This window comes from Falco punctatus (assembly GCF_963210335.1).
Source record: "Falco punctatus genome assembly, chromosome: 1".
Lineage (NCBI taxonomy): Eukaryota > Metazoa > Chordata > Aves > Falconiformes > Falconidae > Falco > Falco punctatus.
Window position 1 is genome coordinate 62,982,177 of NC_137580.1, and position 23,869 is coordinate 63,006,045.

A 23,869-nucleotide genomic window follows, 5' to 3' on the forward strand; every position below is an offset into this window, starting at 1 on the left:
TGTTGTATGAGCATCTACTGACTATACCTACCTGGAAAATGAAGCTATTGCACTATAGAGCCACAGAGAGTGGCTGCTTATTTCCCCCCCTTTTTTTTTTTTTCTTCTTTTTTCCCCTCTTTAGGTATAACTTAATGTTGACAGAGTAATTGTAGCAATCTCTCTTGTCTTTAATTAAATGTTTGTTTTCATATTTCAGGAGGTGATCCCTTGGGACAGTTTGCTATTGAAAATATACAGAATGAATGGAAGGTCTATGTCAAAAAGCCTCTGGACAGAGAAGAAAAGGATAATTACCTTTTAAATATTACAGCTACTGATGGGACCTTTGCAACTAAAGCTGTGGTGGAGGTTAAAGTCCTTGATGCCAATGATAATAACCCTGTTTGTGAAAAGGTAGGCACAATCTTGTATCGTCCATGTGCAGCTGGTTCCATACACAAAAATCTGAATTTTCTCTGAAACTGCTTATCAGGAGATGGACAAATAGATATTCCTTTTATGTTGGTAACAGAAATTTGGACTATTAAGGTAGAATTCTTTCAAAGAAAGGTTATTTCATGAACAATTTACTTAAATGAAAATCCAAAGACAATTAATTGATGTAATTTTAACACTTGATGGGTATTTTAAGAGTATAAGGAGAATTGTAGCACATTTCTCCTGTGTGAATCCATACTTTTCCAAAAGGAACTGTTTTCAGCTGCAGCTGTGATAGTTTACATGCTCTGTTTTCTGAAGGAAGTCAAATCTCAAAGAAGGCTGTATGCCTCACTTAGTTGAAGTATTTGTGCATTTCCTGTGATAAAAGAGTTTAAAAGACTGGAATATTATCCTGCAGTTGCACTCAACAGCACCAAAACTCTGTAGTCCCTAAGCTTTTTAACAAGAAAACATTATCTACCTTACTAGATCTGCAAAAATGGACATGAAAAATAAAGAATGGCAAAAAACCCAGAAAGATGGACCCTACAAAATATGTAATTGCCTTTACAAGGACACCCTGGGGTTTCATAGTCACCTTTTTTTTTTACCTTGGTACACTTGGACTTGTCATAGCCATCTTGTTAAACACAGATTTGATGTCACCAAGTGGAAATCTTTTCTTGTTCTGGGAAAGATCAAGTATACAGTGAGCATTGAATTATTTTTCTTAGTCAATGTTTATGATGGTTACTTCTATATAAATGATTACAGTTATATACAGACTGATAAGTCCATGGTTTTAGCTTTTTTTCCTTTGTTAATATTGGTGTTATAAGGCTCAGTACTAATTTAACGCACATCCCTGACATGGGTGAGCTGTGTGAGTGCTTAGTGCCTTTAAATTATGGGTGGCTTTTTCTTAGCTTTTATTTAAACTGGAAGCTTTTATTTAATGCCATTACAGAAAAGGCAGGTATCAATTTTTTCTAGATTGAGTCAGACCTAAAAAAGATGATTTACCAAAAGAGAAGACACTGAAATTACCAAAAATGTGTAACTCCTATTTTGGGAATGCATTTAATTATCAGTTAATCAGTTACAAGTGTTTAGAGTTCTCAGCTATGCAGTGATACTGAAGAGCCCTTATGGTTGCAGTATTAATTACCTTTCTGAATAATTAATAAATGTGAGGTAATTAATTAGAAAATCGTAAGTTCTTTTCATTTTCAGGCATTTCATCCCCTGATTCACTTCATATGTTACCAAACATTCAAACAGGATGTTATCTCATCTGTCATTCCTTCTTCCCCTCCCCTTTCCAAGCTCTGCTTACTTCATATGTTTAGTCTTACAATGTAACTTTACAATCTTCCAGGGTTTATACACTGATTCTGTTCCTGAGGATGCCCTTCCTGGCAAACTGATAATGCAGGTATCTGCTACAGATGCAGATATTCGTTCCAATGCAGAAATTACTTATACGCTGCATGGCACAGGAGCAGAAAAATTCAGACTCACTCCAGATACAGGTAATAATAGTTTATACAAAAATCCAGTCTTCACCTCATTTTTTAAAATGTTTTACTATTATATTAAGATATACATAAATGACAGTACTTTAAGCTTTCCATTAAGAGTGAGTTTGTAACTTTTTAAAATGTGAGTTTCCACATTTTAATTTCCACAGAAATGCTAATAATATATTGAATAAGAGTCAGGGAAAAGGCAAGTATTTTAATATATGAGGAGCTAAAAAGTAAATAGGGTGACTGCCCCAAGGCCAGAAACTTCCATGCCAAAGCGACTGGAGCAAAGGAATGCTATAAATTTTATATTTTCTATATTCATTGTAGTAGTAGCCATAATGGTTTATAACTGAAAATACCTTCATTCAGATTCTGTGTGTCATCATTTGGTTTGGCATGTTAAATGGGATGAGGTTAGATGGAGCAACAAATTTCCTTTCCATAGTAAAAACAAAAGTGCCTCCAGTTCTACTGGAAGCATTATATAAATGAGATTAACTTTCAACTTGCCTGACTTTGGTTTTCATGGCATTTGTGTCTTCTGCATTATAATGCAGGTCAAAGCTAATGCCAGAATCCCTGTGCTCTGCAAGCTGCAGAAGACAAATAGTAGGAAAGGAGCAGTAAACAATGTAGAAAAATGTAAAAAAGATACATACAAAGATATAGTGGAAATATGGATGAAAGTGATTAGAATACTTCAGTGGCAAAATAAATCAGAAGGATTTTTTTTTTCTTTTTACTTTGTCACCTGTGTGCTGTGTCAGCATGTCATTACATAAATTCAGAATCAGTGAGGCTAAAATACTCATAAACAGAATACTTTTTTGCATTGGTTAAAAGGAGACAATGTCTACACATTGTGCCTGTCATTGTGGTTTTTGTCACGTTGGAAAGAAAGTATGCATTAGACCTAGAGGTTTGTCTGTAGCAGCAAGTTATATTTGATAGTGTGAATAGCTCTGTTTATTTATTGAATCTTAGAGAAGAGTCAGCTCAATAGCTGTGGAAGGAACACAATTAAATAGCCCAGGAAAACTGTAACGTCGGTTTTGCCTTGCATATTGTTAAAGCCAGAGTTCTAATAATTTCATTTTCTTTACACAAAAATGCATGCAATTGTGCATGTATACACATTCTGTCGTTCTGCACTGTCAGGTATTTTTACTTCAGCTGAATTCTGTGTCAGAGATATTTGAAAAAGAGGTAGGCAATTTTAATATTTAATCTTTTAAAGCTGAAAAGGCAGGCCACTGACATGTTTTGCCCAAAGTGGAGCTCATTAAGTGCAGTACAGCTGTTGACTTAGCCACTGATGAAATTACCATCAAAAAGAAAATTGTTTAGTTTTTCTGAGTGCAAGGATTTTATAGGAAAACATGTTAGGGACACTTAAGTCTTGCAACTTGCATCAGCTTACGTGTGTTACTCTGTTTATAGGTGAATTGAAAACATTAATGCCACTTGATCGTGAGCAGCAAGCAGTGTATAATCTTCTAGTGAAAGCCACAGATGGAGGAGGAAGATCCTGCCAAGCTAATATTATCCTGACTCTTGAGGATGTGAATGATAATGCCCCAGAGTTTACAGCTGATCCTTACTCCATTACAGTATTTGAAAACACAGAGCCTAAAACCCTTTTGACAAGAGTGCAGGCAACAGATGCAGATGCAGGTATGCAGTCTTTGACCAGTACTTTTGTCATGGTCTCAGAGTTACAGTAATGTTTGTTTATTTCTATCCTGACAGGTGTTAAGTCTTTCAGTAGAACTGACAGATGTTCAATACTGCTCAGGATTAGACTCCTGAAAGATATATTTAGATCTATTAAATCATATAACACGTGACTTCCCTGTGTGAGTAGCGTGGAAGACATCCCTTTTGTGTCTCTGCAAAAAAAAGGGTGGGAGAGAGACAAAAATGTAGGATATTTGTAGTGGGATAAGCTAATAACGTTATGATGAGTTAGGTCCATCCTTTCACTCCTGGTGTAAGTAAGAAGATTATCAAGCCATGTCTGTTCATGTAAATGTGCTTTCATAGATTCTTGAATGTGTGCTTCTCAGACTAGCCATTGATGATCATACCATGAAGGGAACCCTGGTCAACTGTAGCTTTCTGTATGTGCTACCCTGTTAAGAGTTTTGCTGTCCCTTTATCTTTACTCTCTAGTTACAAGTATTTGAGTGAACATGAACTGAAAGTAACATTAGAAAGAGTTTTTTCTTAGGCTTTGTTGTAAGGAGTACAACAGCATTAGGTCTTTTTAAAGGTATGTGGTTTCCATATATCATCAGTTTATTAATCAGATAGTATTAATTAGTAGTTGCCTCAGTCTTGCAAAACAACTGGCCTGCTTTGTGCTATAATAAAGCTGGGTTGCTGAATTTGAAGGTAACAGACAAATGTTTTCACACTTCGCTAGTCCTTGAGGCTTCAGAGGAGGAAAATACTTGGCCAAAAAAACTGTGGGTTTTTTGTTTGCAGGTTGCCAAAAATTATGTTCCTGTTAATTCTGGGACATGGTTCTTAAATAAACTTACTGGTATAGAGTCTAGTTATTTGATGCAGCCTTAACTCTCCTATACCCTCTTGCATTATCTATAAGCCTGCTAAGCAGATGCTGCTGTTCTGAAGTTATAATTAGATTTATATTACTAATTGTTTCATATTAGCTGCTACTGAGACTGAAGCAGAACCATGCTTCATGGTTTTTGTGTGGCAGAAAATCAGTGCAATGAAGCGTTAGCTTAATATCTTTAATCATTACATCTTTTTGGAAATAATTCTTCCTTTCACAAGAGCCTTTAATTCTTGCTGAGATTTATTTTAACATGAATGATAATATTCAACATGCATATTTTATTTCTATAGCTAAGAGATCTGTTACTATTTTGGTGTATTTTAATGGTTGCTTCATACTCTACAATTATTTTCAAAATGCAGGGATGAACCATAAAATCCATTATTCACTGGTGAACTCTGCAGAGGGTCAGTTCTCTATTGATGAATTCTCTGGAATCATTCGTTTGGAGAAGCCTTTGGATCGGGAATTACAATCTGTGTACACTCTAACTTTGAAAGCTACAGATGAAGGTTTACCTAGAAGACTGTCTTCAACAAGTAGTCTTATAGTTTCTGTTTTGGATATAAATGATAATCCACCTGTATTTGAGCATAGGGAGTACAGTGCAAGTGTATCAGAGGACATTTTGGTTGGAACTGAAGTTCTCCAGATATATGCTGCAAGCAGGGACATCGAAGCCAATGCTGAAATCACATACTCAATAGTCAGTGGGAATGAACATGGAAAATTCAGCATCGATTCAACAACAGGTAACAGATTACAACTGTGACTATACTTTAGGCTAACCAAGCACAGTGCCACGCTGTGTTCTACAGTAATTCAACCAAATAAGTTATGTATAATCTGTGTGCATCGCCCTGGCTGTAAAGCCAGTCCTACTGTCTGTTCTCATTTTGCCAGCACACTAACAGCAGTGCAGAAGCAAAGGCTATACAATCGGACTGAGTGGCCAGAATTGGTAAAAGAAAGATCAGAGATTAAATTGATAGGGAAAACTAGCCATTGGTCCACAAAGACAGTAATTCTAGAGATGTTTAATATGCCATTAAAGAAAGGTTGGAATATTCTGTTTAATCATATATGCAGCATGACAGTGGAGATTTTAGGCTTGTACGTTAGTCAGATTTAGTCTCAGGAAGCATTTAGGTTCTGCGGAGAATTTTTCCCTGTTAATGATAACTATGTTTTAAAAATCAATATATAAATCAATTCTAGTTTTTCTTTCTTATGTAGTTCTTTTTCTAGAGTTAATTTCTGGTAAAGTTTGATATTTTTTTTTTTTGTAAAATAAGATTTCTGCCCAAAAGTTACTGGCAGTTAATTATACCAGTGTAATTAAAATTAATAGTTCTTCCAGCTGCTTTTTCCAGTGTGCACGCTGGTACTACGTTATAGAAGTACTTTGCCAGTTTAACTTCTTCACATACTTGAAAGGAGCAAAAAGTTTCCAGGAAAATACTCCTCCAGCAGCAAATCAGAGTGTATGTTTGGGACTGCACTATCTTAACTAGCCAGTTAAAAACTCACACTTTAACTCTGACATTTCTATTAATCAAAATTCGTGATTCGTGGTCAGATACTTCTCTTACTGTCTTTGCATACTCCATGCCTGACATTAATGCTGGTTGCAAGGAAAGTTAAAGGTAATTTCATATTTTTAGTTAGTTTTAATAGAAAATTATGAAAAGGACATTTTCTAAACATACTTTTTTTTTTTTTTTTTTTTTTTTTTTTTTTTTGTTACAAGATGTGAGCCAGGTAGTTTTAAAGTGTGACTCTTTTGTAGTAATGGCAGGAACTTCTCACCTTTTTACTTTTACTTGTAAAGCCTGATCATTTCACTGTGTAGCTCCAGCTTTACAGTGACAAATCAAGCCCTGAATAAGCTGAGTATTTGTCAGACCAAAATCAAAAGTTGCAATGTATAATACTACAGTAATAACAGAGTTCGTGAGCTTTTGGTTTTTGTTTGTTTGTTTTTTTTTTTTGTCCTTTCCTAGGAGCCATTTTTATCATTGAGAGCTTGGATTATGAAAGTTCTCATGAATACTACTTGACAGTGGAAGCCACAGATGGAGGCACACCTTCATTAAGTGATGTTGTAACAGTGAATATTAATGTAACAGATATCAATGACAATACTCCAGTGTTTAGCCAAGACACTTACACTGCAGTGATCAGTGAAGACGCTATGCTTGAACAATCGGTCATTACAGTATGTATTGGTTTTTTTCCTTTGAAATACTCTGTCATGACAATCATGCTTTCAGTCTTGAAGGAATAAATATTGGTTTGGAGATGGACATAAATTAATTCATAAGTTTGCCACTGAATGAACTGAAAATTTATTTTGAAAAAGTTTCAGAACCAGAGACTTGAGATGCTATAGGAAAGCAGTTGATATTTTGTGATGTATTTGCATTCTTCTCATGAGAACATGGCTTAATTTTCAGAAGAAATTCAGGAAATTAAGTGTTGTTGCTATATTCTATTTGGGTGACATTTCTTCTGAGAACTATGAAATGTGTTAGACTAAAACAGCTGTGCTCATCTTCAGGATGAGTTTATCTGAAAGGTGATAGAGCTTATTTTGACCTTTTTTAAATGAGACTGTAATGTCCCTTAGGTTATGGCAGATGATGCCGATGGACCTTCAAACAACCGCATTCACTATGCAATTATAGACGGCAATCAGGGAAATCCTTTTACAATTGACCCTACCAGGGGTGAAATAAAAGTGACTAAACTTCTAGACAGAGAAAAGGTAAGGTTTTGATGCTTTGTGAGCAGTTGGGGTTAATTTAGCTATATGTAATTGATGACCAGCATTTTTTTATTATATTTGTAATTACCATTTCATGTTCCAGAATTAATATAGCTATAATAAAGTGAAAGCATCTATTTATGTCAGTGTTTTTGCGGGGACAGGGAGGAAGTGAAAGGATTAAGTATAAGAAGGCAAGCTTTACTGGGGATTTGCGCTAAAGTATTTCTTCCTTAAAACAAAAGCTGAGTTTGTTACTTTTTGCTCCTTGGTGAATGTTTGAAAATTTTTATTATCATTATTATTTCTTCTTAGATTTCAGGATATACTTTGACAGTTCAAGCTTCAGATAATGGAAACCCACCTAGACTTAACACAACCACAGTTAATATCGATGTTTCTGATGTAAATGACAATCCTCCAGTATTCTCAAAAGGAAACTATAGTGTTATCATCCAGGTAAATACAGATAGTGGACTAGTCAAATTAATAATATTGGAGTGTTAATTTATGACTTGAAAAGCTCTGCAAAATGTGATAAATGCTTCAATTTTATTTCTCTATATTTTTAATTATTTAAGGCTGTCAGCGAGATTGGCTTAACCTAGTAAGTGTTAAGGGTTACAAAATTCATATTGTGCAGTCTGTTTAGGAACTTATGATGCAAGTTGAGCATGTTCTTTCTTCATGTACTTCATGTGTGGACATGTGTATATTGCATTGACATTTATACATTGCATTTATGTTTATAATATTCTTAGTATCGTACAGGTAGGTTAAAATACATAATTTTGCTATTTATTTTTAAGCTTAGAGTTATTAGAAAAAGATACAAATTTACAAAAATATTACAAATACTTATAAACAAAAGGAGGGCCAAAGATAATCTGCATCATTTTTTGGATGCAGGGGGGAACATTGCTGCGAAAGATGAGAAAAAGACTGAGCTACTCAATGCTTTCTTTGCCTCAGCCTTTAGTAGCAAGACCAGTTACCTTCAGGGTACTCAGCACCCTGAGCTGAAAGAGAGGGATGAGGAGAAGTGGGATGAAGTCCCTGCAGTCCAGAAGGAAAAGTTAGTGACCTGCTTCTCCACTTAGACATGCACAGGTCTATGGGGCTGGATGGGATCTACCTGAGGGTACTGAGGGAGCTGGCAGAAGAGCTCGCCAAGCTACTCTCTATCATTTATCAACAGTCCTGGCAAACAGAGGAGGTCCCAGAAGACTGGAGGTTAGCCAGTGTGATGCCCATCTAGAAGAACGGCAGGTAGGAGGATCTGGGAAACTACAGGCCTGTCAGCCTGACCTCGGTGCATGGAAGGTTATGGAGCAGATCAGCCTGAGTACCATCTTGTGGCATGTGCAAGACACCTGGGGGATCAGTCCCAGCCAGCATGGGGTTATGAAAGGCAGGTCCTGCCTGACAGACCTGATCTTCTACAAGATGACCTGCCTAGCAGATGAGGGAAAGGCTGTGGATGTTGTCTAACTGGACCTTAGTAAAACCTTTGACACTGTCTCCCACAGCATTCTCCTGGAGAAACTGGCTGCTCATGGCATGGATGGGTGTACTCTGTGCTGGGTTAAAAGCTGGCTGGATGGCTGAGCCCAAAGAGTTGTGGTGACTGCAATTACATCCAGCTGGCAGCCAGACACAAGAGGTGTTCCCCAGGGCTGAGTACTGGGGCCAGTCCTGTTTAGTATCTTTATTGATGATCTGGATGAGGGGATGGAGTGTGCCCTCAGTAAGTCTGCAGGGGGGGGACTGTATTGCTCTCTACAACTGCCTGAAAGGAGGTTGTAGGCAGGTGGGAGTAGGTCTCTTCTCCCAGATAACAAGCAACAGGACAAGAGGAAACAGCTTCAAGTCATGCCAGGGGAGGTTCAGATTGGACATTAGGAGGAATTTCTTCACTGAAAGGGTTGTCGAGTGTTGGAACGGGCTGCTCAGGGAGGTGGTAGAATCACCATCCCTGAAGATATTTTAAAAATGCATAGATATGGTACTTAGGGACATGGTTTTGTGATGGACTTGGCAGTCCTGGGTTAATGGTTGGCCTTGATGATCCCGAAGGTCTTTTCCAACCTAAATGATTCAATGACTCTAAGATACTCTAGGTACCTATTACTGTGAAGCAAATTTTGCACACTGTGGAACATTAAGTCAAGTCTTAATTCCCATTGGCCTCCTCTGGGATCAGAAGCAGTTGGAACAGGAGTAGTTTTTCATGTTGCTATACACCAATCCTTTGACTAGTTTTGCACCTTAGGATGGTGGTGGTGGGCCAGATTTTCAAATGACTGGCATGTACTTTTCTGATTCGGAAAACTGTGCTAAAGCAAAGATAGCAGAGGCAGCATCTCTACCTCTTGTCTTCCTGAATCCAGTAGAGAATAAATGGAACAAAGGAATTGCATTAAGACCTTCATAAGAGTAATGTAAGTGAGCTCAGTCCCTTGGGTTCTTTTGCTATTGCCGGTGCCTGTCCTTGTACAATAGATAAGTGGGGTTAAAAAAAGACCTCATATTTTATAGTTCATTCATATCAGCCTGTCCCAGTATGAGGGTGCCAGAGAAAAAGCTGGAGGAGTTGCCCAAGAATGCTGGTGTGCATTTCCTGATTTATTGGAGATGGACACATTTGGACGTAGTTGGAAATGTGCTTAGCTATTATGAAAATCAAATTATTTTAGATATTAAAATGTAAATATTTGTACTACTTTAAAATGATGGTCCGTGTCTGTTTTGCTGAAGACTGTGTGTAGGGGGAGAAGCTTCAGCTGCAATATCTGATAATTAGCTTGACTTACTCTTGCAAGAACAAAGAGTATGCTTGTTAGGAGTTATTGTAATTGCGAAAGGTTAGCATTTTGTTACTGTACTTCACAATAATGTTTTACTTTTTTTGCATTTAAAATAGGTGTGTATATATATATATATATATAAAATCTGGTCAATACAGCATAGCACAAGTATTCTGGGAGAGGTGTTCTTAAATAAGTTTGTGTGTATGATAAAGCAAAGTATGTGAAGTGCCTGTGAAAGCTCAGGCAGATATCTACATGATGCAAACCTGAAGGGACTTTATGATGCAAACTTTAAAACCTGTTTTTTGTATTTTAACTGAATTGTGGCTGTAGCAGCCACAACTGTAGTCAGAACACTAATTAGGGACACAAGGGGTCAAATGCAGGAGTGTGTTTTTCTAGTCCTCCCAGCAAAGGCATTGGATTATTATTAACAGGTGTTTTAGCTAAATTTGAAATCTTTGACGACTTGGTAGTTAATCTACAGTAATCTTAATTCAGACCAGAAGTGGGAAATGTAAAGTTTTAAGGCTGAGCTACTTTTAAAAATACAAGACAAAGTTTAAAAACCAAACTTTAAAAATGTGCTCTTTCTCCTTTGACTGTTTTCGTTGCTATTCTCAGAGGGTAGTATTTTTCTTTAAACAGTATTGTCATTCTGATGTCTCTTATACTGATTAACTGGTTTGACAGTAATTTGATATTTTTTTTTTCTGTTATGAAAGAGAAATCAATGTCAGGCTATATCTTCAATTATAGCAAAACCAATGTAATTGTATTGTGTGTTTATAGGAAAATAAGCCTATTGGATTTAGTGTGCTACAGCTAGTGGTGACAGACAAGGATTCTTCTCACAATGGCCCTCCTTTTCTCTTCACCATCCTGAGTGGAAATGAAGAGAACACTTTTCAGATTAACCAGCAGGGAGTACTGACAACAACTGCTGCACTGAATCGCAAAGTGAGGGATCACTATTTACTTCAGATTAAGGTATGATATTCTGCTTCTAGCTGTTTTACATTATAAGTATTTAGTTAACTTTTCCCACTAATATCCAGTCCACCACTTTTTCCTGCCTCCCCTTGTCTTTCTATTACAAGATACTGACATGCCAAGTAGTCATTTGAGGCATGTCCCTTGAGGTAACACCTTCAGAGACGAAGTCTGTTGGTTTAAATGGAAATCTACACAGGTGTAACAGTTAAGCTTAATTAAATTCACAGTAAGGGTAAGGTGTAAGTGAAGTGTTAACTGGGTGAGTGGTCTTGATAAGCCCTTTCATGTGGATGCTGGAAAAGCCAGGAGACAGGTTCCTTGAGCCACCTACTCCTGGCTGCAGACTTCTTGCACTGTCTCTGACTCCTGAAGCTGTGAGCCTTGCTACACTGATACGATGGACACAGGGATGTTGGAAGTTGCACATCATGGCAGTACGGAAACATTTTTCTGTAGTGCCACATTCTTTTTCCAATGACAGTTGAAAACGTAGTTTCTTAAGTTTGGAAAACCAGGTCAGTGGACCCCTGCCGATAGCATTGAAACTTGCAGCACAGTACTTGGAGATCTCAGAATCTTGCAGTGGAAAACACAGCAAAAAACTCAGAAATGACCCTGAAATGCTGTAACATATGCCTGCATTTACCATTGTTGTGCAAAAAGACCAGACCATGTCCAAAAATCCCAGTTGCATTAACACAGCTAAGTTCTCTAAAATACTTTTTGTAACCTAATATAAGAAAAGTTCAAACCATTTTTTTAATCTTATGCAATCCTTTTTAATTCAGTTATAAATTAAGCAGTTGTGAATAGGCAACTTGAAATTAGTAAGCTAAAAATAGCTGGTCTTAATTCTTAAACTTCATTTCCAGATTCGTGTGTTAAGAAAAATTCATACCTTTATTTTTACATGAGGAATTTCTTTCAATCTCTAAATTATTCTCATACATAATATTACAAACAATTTCTGAATAAGCATGCACTTGCAGAGTTTTAGGACAGTACTGCCTTCATCAGTGTATGCTGAATTCTGTCCACATTGGGATAGTAATCATGATGTATTTACACAAAGTCTATTTCTTTTCTTTGGGGAAGGAAAAAAAAATCCCACAGTACTGCCATTTGCTGGCTGAGTTACTAAAAGGTGTTATCAGGAGCTATTAGTATAAGAACCAGCATAGACAAAGGTTCCATTTAACTGTAGTTTAGTTTAGGGTTTAAGCACTGAGATTAAAAAGGAGGCAGAGAGGTATATCGTTGCTCTGTTAGCCATTTTTTTCTCAATAGTGATGTGCTAATTAGTGGTGGAACCAGTTTAGCCTTCAAGGTACCTAAAGGATGGTTCTGTTGGCCTTCCTAGACTGCATGAGTCTGAAACAGCAGTAGAGCTGGGCTTTTTCACACTTGCCTAATAGGCTTTCCAGGTTCTATGCCAATTGTCCAAAGTTGCATTTTGTTTAGAGAAGAGCCAGGAATGTTTTTCCCATATGTGCGATCAGTGTAATGCAAGATTCATGTGATTTATTTTATATTTTCTCTAAGCAGTAACAATATTTCTATCTATTTTGCTTCTAAAACTTATTCCTATGAATGCATGCACAGGCAATTATGTCTGTTCTATGCAGACTGCTACACTGTCTTAGTTGCACTTCATGATTTAACTGCACCTTTGGCCCTTCCTAATGTGCCTGCCTTTTCCGAAGTACGAAGTGCCTGTCTTAACACCTTCCTCTGGGTGGAATCACACCATTCTTTCATTTCCAAGCCACTTCCTAGGCTGCAGGATGCTTGTAAACAGCCTGTCAGTACTTCAGCTACTTTCTCTTTAGCACAGCACTTGAAAAGTGCCTTTTTTTCTAGAGAATGAATAAAGGGTATTTTAATGGCATGTGTTAGCTAAACAAGTGTCTTAAAACAAATGTACTCATTTTGAACAAAGGCTTCTCAGAGACTGTAAATCATTGAAGCAGACTACACGAATGCGCATTTTTTTGTATGCTGTGCTACCCAATCTCAGTTATCTTAGACCTGTCTAATCCCTTGATTTACAAGTTCCCTGCCTGGATTCTGGAAATATGTCACTGTCTTGTAATTGCCATTTGTCATCTTACACTATGATAGCTTTTTTTAAGTAGACACAGTGCTATGATTTGCTATTATCTTCTCCTCTAGTGAGTCACTATACGTGAGTATGAAGGCATCTAAGACTAAAACTAGCATTTCCATTTCACAAGACTTCAGTTCCAGGTTTACACATAAGAACAGAGATATGACTTCTGTGGGAAAATATTCTTTCCCTGTTCATTTAAAGACAGATTTTTGAAAGGCTGTAGCATCTTCTCAAGTTTACGCTATCTTGAATTTCTGCACTTTCATCTTGCAGTTCACAAGTTAATGGCTGTGTATGATCTCTCAGTACTTGTTTTTGTTTTTTAACTGACCTTCACTGGTGTGCTTTTCAGTATTGACAGCTTTCACCTTAGCTGCTTTCTGAGTGGATTGCTGAAGCAGAGGTGGTCTTACATTACAGGCATACTTTAAATGAAAGAAAAAAAAACCCAAAAAACAAAAAAAACACCAAAAACTCAGAAACAACCCCTCCCATACACACTACCACTACCACTAAAAAACTTTACTTAAAATGAGCCTTTCTTTTTCTTTACTTTTGTGGGTTTAATGGAAATAAGGATTTGGATATTTTTTTCTTCCCAACAACCCTAACACGCACATGCCACTCAGGTTTGCTTTCCTTCTCTCCAAAGGAAATAATTATCCATTAACAAATGTCTCACAACATGAGTGTGTGAAATCTTCAGCTATGAGTCATACAATCCTTTGTGCCACACTCTGTAGTCTTTAGTTTAAAACCACAGCAGATTTTTAAATATCTGCACTACCGAGAAATCATTTCTCCTGGGGCTTTTCTTTTCTTCTTGGTGTCCATTTGTTATAATTTTGCTTGCCTGTTTGTTTTGAGCTCTTTCTTGTGCCCCTTACGCATTTCTCCTGTAGCTGAGCTGCCTGCCTTGCCTTGTTTCCAGGCAGAAATCTAGGCAAAACAAAACTTGGCCAACTTGAGTGTGCGTGCTCTCTCGTTATTTCTGTTTGGGTAACTAGAGGGCAGGTTTCTTGCCATGTCTGTCTTTGGGAGTTAACGGATGAAGACATGTAGTGCTATGAAACATGTGTTACCTTTTAAAAATGCTACGATTATGTGCACATCCACAGATAACCTTGTGCCTGGAGTTCTTCCTTTTCTGCTTAAATTGGTAAGATCTTCAAAGTGTAGTCATTGCAAAATTATTGTTAAATCCTGAACAATGCAGGATATCTTCTGCCCTCTGAGCCTTGTGTATCCTCCTCTGTCCCTTGACATCCCTCCAATTCTTCTTTGCCCATTTCTTCAGTCACACTTTCAGTAACTGGGAAATAGCTCTGGGAAAAAGGTAGATGGGAAATAAAAGCTGAGAAACAAAAAGAAAGAAAGGGAACCCAAGGGAATGCTCTTTTCTCCGTTTTCTATTCTTTTTTTGGTCCTCTCTTCATATGATGACAGTGTATGTTTTTGTCAGAAAGAGTTGGAGGACAGGGGGTGTTTTGTTTAAAAAGAATTTAAAAATTAATTGGACTGATTCTGTTCAAGATACTTACTCTAATTGTTGGAAGCAAGTAGCACTACTGGGTTTGGTTGTTTTTTTTTCCCTCTCCATGATCACAAATAATGGACAACATCATTAATTGTAACTTTCTACATGTATTATTCTCCTTTTGAAGTACCGTTTGGCATACTGCATTTAGTTTGTCTTCAAAGCCACCTCCTAATAACTGTGGTGAAGCATATCGTAAATTTCTAATGCATGACTCACTTCGAGTTTGTGTTTCCATGCTTGAAATAAAAAAGCTTCAAGCACCATCTGCTGTCTGAAATCAGCTACTGTGCATCTCCTCTGTATTTGCTAGCGGTGTTAGTAGCTTCCTGGCATTTCCAGCTATTAGGAGCACTGTTAGCTTTTTAACCTTGGCAGAAGTGAAAACATGTTTGTGTGTGCCTGCTTATATGAGCTTTTTGAATTTTCAGTATTAGTTTTTTGTGTTGGGAACTGTGTTATGAAATTTACATAAAGCATTTTCCTGTAGGACCTTTTTTTTTTTCGGTGGAAAAACACATCTCTACTGTACACAGTACAAATATCTACAGTAGAAGTTAAAGCAAAAGAAGATAAAGCAAAAATCTAACCCTGTTCTCACCTTCCTTTAGGTGTCAGATAATGGAAAACCACCGTTGTCAACTTTGACTTACATTGATATTAGAGTTATTGAGGAAAGCATTTATTCTCCAGCAATTCTGCCTCTAGAAATCTTTATCACAGCCTTTGGGGAAGAATATTCAGGTGGTGTCATTGGAAAAATTCATGCAACCGATCAAGATGTTTATGATACTTTGACATACAGTCTGGACCCCAAAATGGAATCTTTGTTCTCTGTTTCCAGTACTGGTGGCAAACTGATAGCACATAAAAGGTTAGATGTAGGACAGTACCTCCTAAATGTCACTGTAACAGATGGAAAATTTACAACTGCAGCTGATATTACTGTACACATCAGACAAATCACACAAGATTTACTAAATCACAGCATTGCAATACGCTTTGCAAACCTTGCCCCTGAAGAATTCATCGGTGATTACTGGCGCAATTTCCAGAGAGCATTAAGAAACATCTTGGGCGTGAGGAGAAATGATATCCAGATTGTTAGTTTACAGCCTTCTGACCCTCCTTCAAATCTTGATGTCCTCCTGAATATTGAGAAGTCTGGTAGCTCTCAGCACCCAATGAGAATTTTGCTCCACAAGATAAACTCTTCTGTGCCTGACCTAGAGGAGATTTTAGGTGTCCGGATAATTGATGTTTTTCATAAGCTTTGCGCAGGCCTAGATTGTCCTTTGAAATTTTGTGAAGAAAAAGTAACAGTGGATGAGAGTATCATGTCAACCCACAGCACAGCCAGGTTGAGTTTTGTCACTCCCCGTCATCACAGAACAGCAGTTTGTCTTTGTAAAGGTAAGAAAAGCAATAAGGAAAACTGTAGCCTTGAATAGATTTTTGCTGGGTTTGAACAGTTATAATCAACATGGGAAAATTTATATTACAGGACAAGGTTAAGAACGTCCTGTAACTGTCACTGCATCATTTGCCTAATTTTATTCAGAGTAAGAAGTAATTATTGTCTTGTTACCTCATTTTAAGAGTTTACATGGTATAAGTTTATGGGAGGGGATTTTTTTTTTCCATTAGTTACACCTTCATTTTCCATTTTATGAAAGACTTTCCTTTTTTTGTTGCCTGTTCTAAATTGCCAGCCATTTTCAGTTTTGTATGCACGCAGGTAAGTTCCTGAAAAGTACATGAATACTTCCTGGTTTCTGCTTAGAGGAATAGCCCACACAGCTTCCAAACTTGGCTGGGAATGACAGAGTGAACTGGGAATTGGATATTCATTAAGATACCTATAAGTATACAGATTTATAACAGAAGATTAATCTGAGAAAATCAACATCACTTCTCAAAATCATGACTTAATATTGCTGGGTGAACTTGCACATCTTAAGTTAATATTTAAAGCCCGTTCCCTTTCCGTGTCAAATACAGAACACTCTTCTGCTCTCCCCAACCCGCTCTGTCCATGTTTAATATCTACATGTTGGTTTTTTATGGTATATGATAGTAACGGTAAACCTTACCACTTTAATTGCTTGAGTAACGAAGATAGCTGTGAACATCAGTCACTGTATATGCCGTAACTGTTACTACTTCACTTCCTTGTCTTGATAGTTGGGGCATGTAGTGATAGGACAAGGAGTAATGCTTTAAACTGAAAGAGGTTAGGTTTAGGTTAGATATAAGGAAGAAATTCTTTCCTGTGAGGGTAGTGAGGCACTGGAACATGTTGCCCAGAGCAGCTGCGGATGCCCCATCCCTGGCAGTGTTCCAGGCCAGGCTGGATGGGGCTTTGAGCAACCTGGTCTAGTGGAAGGTGTCCCTGCCCATGGCAGAGGGGTTGGAACTAGGTGATCTTTAAGGTCCCTTCGAACCCAGACCATTCTATGATTCTACTAATTTAGACTTGTTCCCTGTTTTATGAAATATTTCTAGAAAAAATGGTCATAGATTGTTTGATTCTGTGATAATTAAGAATATCATTTGGGTTACTTTCAGCTATTGTACTTTAGTGTTCACTTTCACAAAATGCCGTTGCCACCAACAGAAGAGAAATAATGTGTTTTGTTTTACAGAAGGGAAATGCCCCTTGGTGAATAGTGTGTGTGAAGGAAACCCATGCCCTGAAGGTTCTGAATGTTTAGGAGATCCAAAAGAAGGAAAATACATCTGTGTTTGTCAAGATGGCAGATCTGGACAGTGCCCTGGTAAGAACTTAACTCTTAAAAATCTCTGTGTAAAACCATATTATTTTCCAAATATTAAGATGATTCCAGTCCTGTGTTTACACATTTTATGCTTTTCTGTATTCCTAAGCATCAGCTGGCTCTGCAGTGACATTTACTGGGAGCAGCTATGTGAAGTACCGTCTCATGGAAAATGAGAACAAAGAGGAAATGAAGCTGACAATGAGACTTAAAACTTACTCTGCCCATGCAGTTGTTATGTATGCTCGAGGAACAGACTACAGTATCTTGGAGGTATATTAAAATCTCCCTAGTGCATATCTTCTTCTCTTTTTTTCTTACCATCTTCTTACTATTTTTTGTGCCACATTAAAAGACTGAATCATTACATCTTGTAGAACTGTTATAATTGAGAATTGTCTTCAAAGTAGAGTGTGTTATACAAACTTGTACAGGGTTTTTTTAAATGTATAAAAAAGAAATAAAACAAAAAAGCCCACTCTGAATTAGTCTATTTAAAATAATAACTTTAAATGCATGTGCTTATGATACTCATTAAGGCTATATGGAAAAAGTCACTTAAAGCACAAGGTGAAAGGTCTTGAAGTATTGTGTGATCATTTGATGATGATCTGTGACTTCTTTACTAGAGGAAGAAACGTACAAAATATACACTTTAATGAGAAGAACCATACAAATTAATCACAATCACTGTGACTGTTCAAATACAATGTTATTAAACTGCCTTTTATGGAGACTACCATCTTCCTGTCTCTCCAGCAGACATAAACTTTATAGGCATCGGTATTTTATACTCTCGAAGTGTGCTAACCATTTGTTGATGTTGTGGCTTTCCTCTACAGATTCACCATGGAAGGCTGCAGTATAAATTTGATTGTGGCAGCGGACCTGGGATTGTCTCCATTCAGAGCATTCAGATTAACGATGGCCAGTGGCATTCAGTATCTCTAGAAGTGGATGGAAATTATGCACGACTTGTTCTGGATAGGGTACATACTGCATCTGGTACTGCTCCTGGTACACTTAGGACACTAAACCTGGATAATCATGTGTTTTTTGGTGGCCATATTCGGCAGCAAGGTACAAGAAATGGTAGAAGCCCTCAGGTTAGCAATGGTTTCAGAGGCTGTATGGATTCTGTTGTACTTAATGGACAAGAGCTTCCCCTAAACAGTAAGCCACGAAATTATGCACACATGGAAGAATCTGTAGATGTGACTTCTGGATGCTTACTGACTACCACAGAAGGTTGTGCAAGCAGCCCGTGCCAGAATGGAGGCATCTGCAATGCACTGTCAAATGGAGGTAAGCTGTGTTATATTCTTCTGCTGTTTGTTTTCAGAACTGCTTTTCTACTTCCCTGCCTTGAAGGACAAAACTTTATGAATAATTCTTGCTTCCCCAGAGAGCTGTGGAAAGGCTGGTTGTTGAGCAGGTAGAAAGGCTGTGTCTGCCTGTGTTCTAGACTCACTTCCTTGGGGTATGAAGTAGACAAAGTCCATCAGACAATGTGGGGATTTAATCTTCAGTGTGAATACCTGAGGTCCATCCTCTTAACTGTCTGCTTTAAAGTCTTCCTTAAAAATTCTGAAATCGTTATGACAAGCTTGAGTTTCATGAGAGAAGTGGAACTTACTCTTCAATTATATTCAAGAAAAAACTTACTGTTAGATTTACCTTCATCTTCAATAAAAATATTTCAATTTCTTCCATTCCCCTCTCTCTTCAAAGGTGGGCGGGGAGGATTTTATCTTGAATCCAGTGAAGCCATGTGTATCTTTCAAAAAGACTGTATTTGATTTCAGGTTACTACTGCAAGTGTACACCTTTGTTTATGGGAACTCACTGCGACGTAAGTGTCAACCCGTGTGCTTCCAATCCCTGCCTTTATGGTGGTACTTGCATCCCAGTCAGTGATGATTTTATCTGTCAGTGCCGGGGACAATACACAGGCCAAAGGTATGTTTATATGTTTATTGTACCAATGAACCCCTTAGAGAATAGGCTATAAATGTAACACTTTTTCTGTTTTCTGTTTTAATCTGTTTCCTGCTTAAAGCTCAGACTTTGAAACCCACTGGATTTAATTGAAGTTAATGCCAGCCCCTGTGTTACAGCCCTGAATCCCACACTATATACTCATTTGCAGTAAGGTAATGGTTTGTTCATGCTTGCCCGCCCCACCCTTTTTTTTTTCCTGTTTTTTTTTTTTTCTTTACAGGTGCCAGCTAGGTCCGTATTGCAAAGACAATCCCTGTAAAAACAGTGGCAAGTGTATTGACAGTTTGGACGGACCTGTTTGTGAGTGTGAAGCAGGCTTTCGTGGAGAAAGGTAGGTAGTGTTCCACATATATTGAATTTTTAACAGTATTATTTAACATTTAACAGTTCAAACTCATTGCAATCTGGAATGGTGATGAAATAGCGAATCACCTGGTACTGTACAGTACTGTATATTAAATATATCTAGAATTGTTGAGAACAAGGAGACTACAACAAAGTCCACTGATGTAAACTAACCATCATTGCTCTGCTCTGTTTCTGGTAGGTGCCTGACTGATGTCGATGAATGCATAGAAAACCCATGTCTTAATGGTGCTCTTTGTGAGAATACTTATGGTTCATATCACTGCAATTGTAGCCGTGGATTTGGAGGAAAACACTGCACAGACATCGTTCTTAACAAATATGTTTCAACATCTTGGAACATTAGCTTAGCTGAAGTGATTGGGATTATTGTTTTCATCGCAGGAATATTCATGTTAGTAGTGATTTTTGTTGTTTGCCGCAAAGTGATCAGTAGAAAGAAGAAGCGCCATCCAGAACCTGAAGACAAGCAACTAGGAGCCACAACAGCTTTCTTGCAAAGACCTTATTTTGATGCAAAATTGAATAAGAACATCTATTCTGACATCCCGCCACAGGTTCCTGTTCGTCCCATTTCATACACTCCAAGCGTTCCAAGTGACTCCAGGAACAATCTTGACAGGAATTCTTTTGAGGGGTCTGCTATCCCTGAGCACCCAGAGTTTAGTACTTTTAATCCCGATTCTGTACATGGTCACCGGAAAGCTGTAGCTGTTTGTAGTGTAGCACCAAATTTGCCACCTCCGCCTCCCTCCAACTCTCCTTCGGACAGCGATTCAATACAGAAACCCAGCTGGGATTTTGACTATGACAGTAAGAAGTGTTCTTATTTTATTATTTTTCTGTTAAAGGTGTGTGCTAGTACAATTTCAAGTACAAAGTCTCTGTTTATGCCTGTTAGGGCACAAAAGGCATTATGATTTCACTGGGGTTTGTGTCTGATTGGCCTTCATGCTCTGTTAAGTTTTGTATGAATGTGTAGATTTCAACCTTAAATTTTATTGACTCCTTAATCTAGAATCTATTAATCGTCTCACTTCAAACTTTTTCTTTCAGCTAAAGTAGTAGATCTTGATCCCTGCCTTTCAAAAAAGCCTCTGGATGAAAAAAGCTCCCATCCTTACAGTGCTAGAGAAAGCATGTCTGAGGTCCAATCTCTCAGCTCCTTCCAGTCTGAATCATGTGATGATAATGGTATGTAAAATAAAATCATTCTGTACTGCTGCTTGCATTCATTTGTTCTGTCTTTGCATCTATATCTTTTAATATCAATAGGATTTACATATATGGATATATGTTAAATAGCTTATTTAATATATATCTATATTTGCTTACGTTAAATCCCAGATATGTTAACTTTTTAGAAGTATTTTGCCTATCATATACCTTGTGTTAATTTACCTTAAAATTATATGTAATCATTATTCTGTTAGAATATTAACAGTGAAAATGCAAGGCAAGTTGTTCAGAGCCTTGTGTTTAAAAGGTTTTAAAAGCGTGTTCAAATGTGAGAAACTCTTCTAGGGAATTTACAAAATGGCCTCTGCACGAATATAACTTTGACTTTGACATTCAGCTCTCAGTAAAAAGCTTGCTGGTGTTACAGTTTCATTTGTTTCCTTCTCTTTTTCTTGCTGCGACCTCAGCTCCCATATGGATCAGATCAGTTCTGAGTGAGAGCAGAGTTTAAGGGACTGCTTGTAAGTTTGATTACTTTAGTAATGAAGGAAGCTGCACAAAAAGGAATTTTGTTTTAGTAAGAGAGTATATTTGGCTTTCACCATGATTAAAATGAATGCATAGAAAAATTTCATTCATTGAAAAAAGCCAATATAAAAAAAATATTTTGATCACAACTCTGGTCCATCAAAATATAATCAGCATATGTATTTGTGGGGTTTATTATTATCAATTGGAAGTCTTTTACTTTTCCATTGTGATGACAGATGCTTTTACAGTAGATATGAATGCATCTATGTGTTCAGAAACATTTTAGGCTGATTGGACAAAGCCATAGCTGTCTTGTTACTTAATTCACTAAGTTAAGGCATTTTGACTCTTTATTCCAATTTCTGCTTTTGTCTCTGGTAAAAAGAATTTGAAATTCCTTTAGCTTAGGAATAAAGAACATTCTGCTTCTCAGCGAAGTAGAGTGATTTGTTCTTAAAAGCATGAAAAGAAACATCTGTGTTAATGATTGGTGAAAGTAAAATAGTATGCTTACAGTACTCATCATTTTATCAGTAGATCTGATATCAGCTTTTTTACTGTGGTATTAAGTGTTGTGCAGTACATTTTGTTCTCCCCTCCTCTCCATCCCATGTATTTAATATATTCTTACTCACATTTCTTGTCATGTATTGATTACTCATTAATACATCATTTTAGAGAAATAGCTGTAGCATCATAGATATTGTTCCTTCCTTTCTTTCTGGTAGATTCTGAATTTATTAGTTTGAAATTTAACCCCTAAGCCATGCAAAAAAATTGCATGTGCTTACTTCATCCTACCCTGTAAGAGTAAATACTTCTTCTGCCTTCCAAAAATATCTTGGGAAAAAGAAGACAAAAAAATCATTCATTTTAGTTGTTTTTAAATAAGAACATCACAGCCTGAATTTGGTATTCCTGCTGCGGTACTACTGGTTGCACACAGCTTAAGTAGGTCAGCCACGGAAGTTTTCAGTAGGTACTTTTCATATTCTGGCGTTTTAGTTCATTTCAGTGAAAATTTCTTTCATTGACGGTGAAAAAAAATGCAGTTGGCAGTCTAGAAGGGGAAGCCTAGTGCAATACTCCTTAATTCACCCAACACAAGCCTTTAGAAAAGGCTAGTTTATTGGTAACTAGATGAAATATTATGCAAATAGTGTGTTTAGGCAACATTTCAGAAATTCAAACACAACCAAAGCAGCTTTGTGCTCCTGCAGATTTTGCTTCAGGAGTAGTTACAAGTACTTCTCCATGTTTATCAAGGATAAAATTTAGGTTTAGAAATGTATTATATGAAACTGCTTTCTAGACAGAGTAAATGTATATGTACACTAATAGTCTTGTTCCATAAAATAGTAATAAATTGCAATTTCACAATGTTTTTTGTATATCTGTATGCTGTTTAAAGTGATACTAACTATAGGTTTGTTTTCATTTGCTCCTTTTATACCTTTTACAAGCTTCCATAGTGACTGTAATACACCTTGTCAATGCTGTCGTTGACTCGGTGGAAAAAGAAGGTATATACATATTTTCATATTTATTTACTGCTTTGGCAGAATAATGCACATTTGTCTTCTAGTAATGTAGCCCTAGCAGATGGGAGTTGTAAAATTTTACTTGGACTTTCTGATAAGTTTTAACAAAGAATATATCTGTGTTGTATATCTGTTCATGTTTTCATGTGTATGCTGTAGATACCCTGTGGACAGGTCTCAAAGTGTGATTTCTTCTAAAAAAAAAAAATTGGCATAAAAAGATCTTGGTGCTTATTCTTTTCTGAAAATACTCATACTAAAGCTCCCAACAGAGCTGAGACAGCATCAAAGGCAATTACATACACTACTGTAGATGAAAAAGGAGCAGCCCCTGCTTCCTTTTCTTTGCCCACCCACATCCGTTGGCACCTTGTCCAGCTGAGCAGAATGGGAGTGGTCTGATACTAGAACTCACTTCTGGCCTTCACATCAACCTGTCTCTTTAGCAGGAAAAAATGGTTCTAGTATGCAGTTAAGATATATAGGCATACACATCCCCATCAATTTAAGTAGTCACTTACTACCCAGCCTTACATCAGTGTCTAAAAGGTGTGTTTGGGTGTATATATGTACACACACGTATATTTTTGTGTGTGTAGCATGTATTTGGAAGTTAGAGAGAGTCAAAGTAGACATTTTCAGTGGAATTGTATTTCTTTTCTGCTAACACTTAAGAACTGACCAGACTGGAAAACACAAACTCTTTACAAAATAATAG

General features: G+C 37.2%; 1 protein-coding gene across 5 annotated transcripts in view; it reads left to right on the forward strand.

Annotated features, from left to right (window-relative positions):
• FAT1 (FAT atypical cadherin 1) overlaps positions 1–23,869 on the forward strand; it is a 112,235-nt gene that overhangs the window by 83,685 nt on the left and 4,681 nt on the right. For 2 of the 5 annotated variants that reach the window (XM_080378605.1, XM_080378602.1), the window contains exons 11-27: positions 200–396; positions 1,802–1,955; positions 3,393–3,626; positions 4,899–5,288; positions 6,540–6,754; positions 7,166–7,303; positions 7,619–7,762; positions 10,906–11,103; positions 15,368–16,169; positions 17,402–17,533; positions 17,643–17,806; positions 18,376–18,838; positions 19,339–19,492; positions 19,755–19,865; positions 20,082–20,713; positions 20,957–21,094; positions 23,074–23,133. In XM_080378605.1, the coding sequence (XP_080234731.1) occupies positions 200–396; positions 1,802–1,955; positions 3,393–3,626; positions 4,899–5,288; positions 6,540–6,754; positions 7,166–7,303; positions 7,619–7,762; positions 10,906–11,103; positions 15,368–16,169; positions 17,402–17,533; positions 17,643–17,806; positions 18,376–18,838; positions 19,339–19,492; positions 19,755–19,865; positions 20,082–20,713; positions 20,957–21,094; positions 23,074–23,133 (4,326 nt within the window). The other 3 variants (XM_080378603.1, XM_080378604.1, XM_080378606.1) reach the window with 2 other exon arrangements.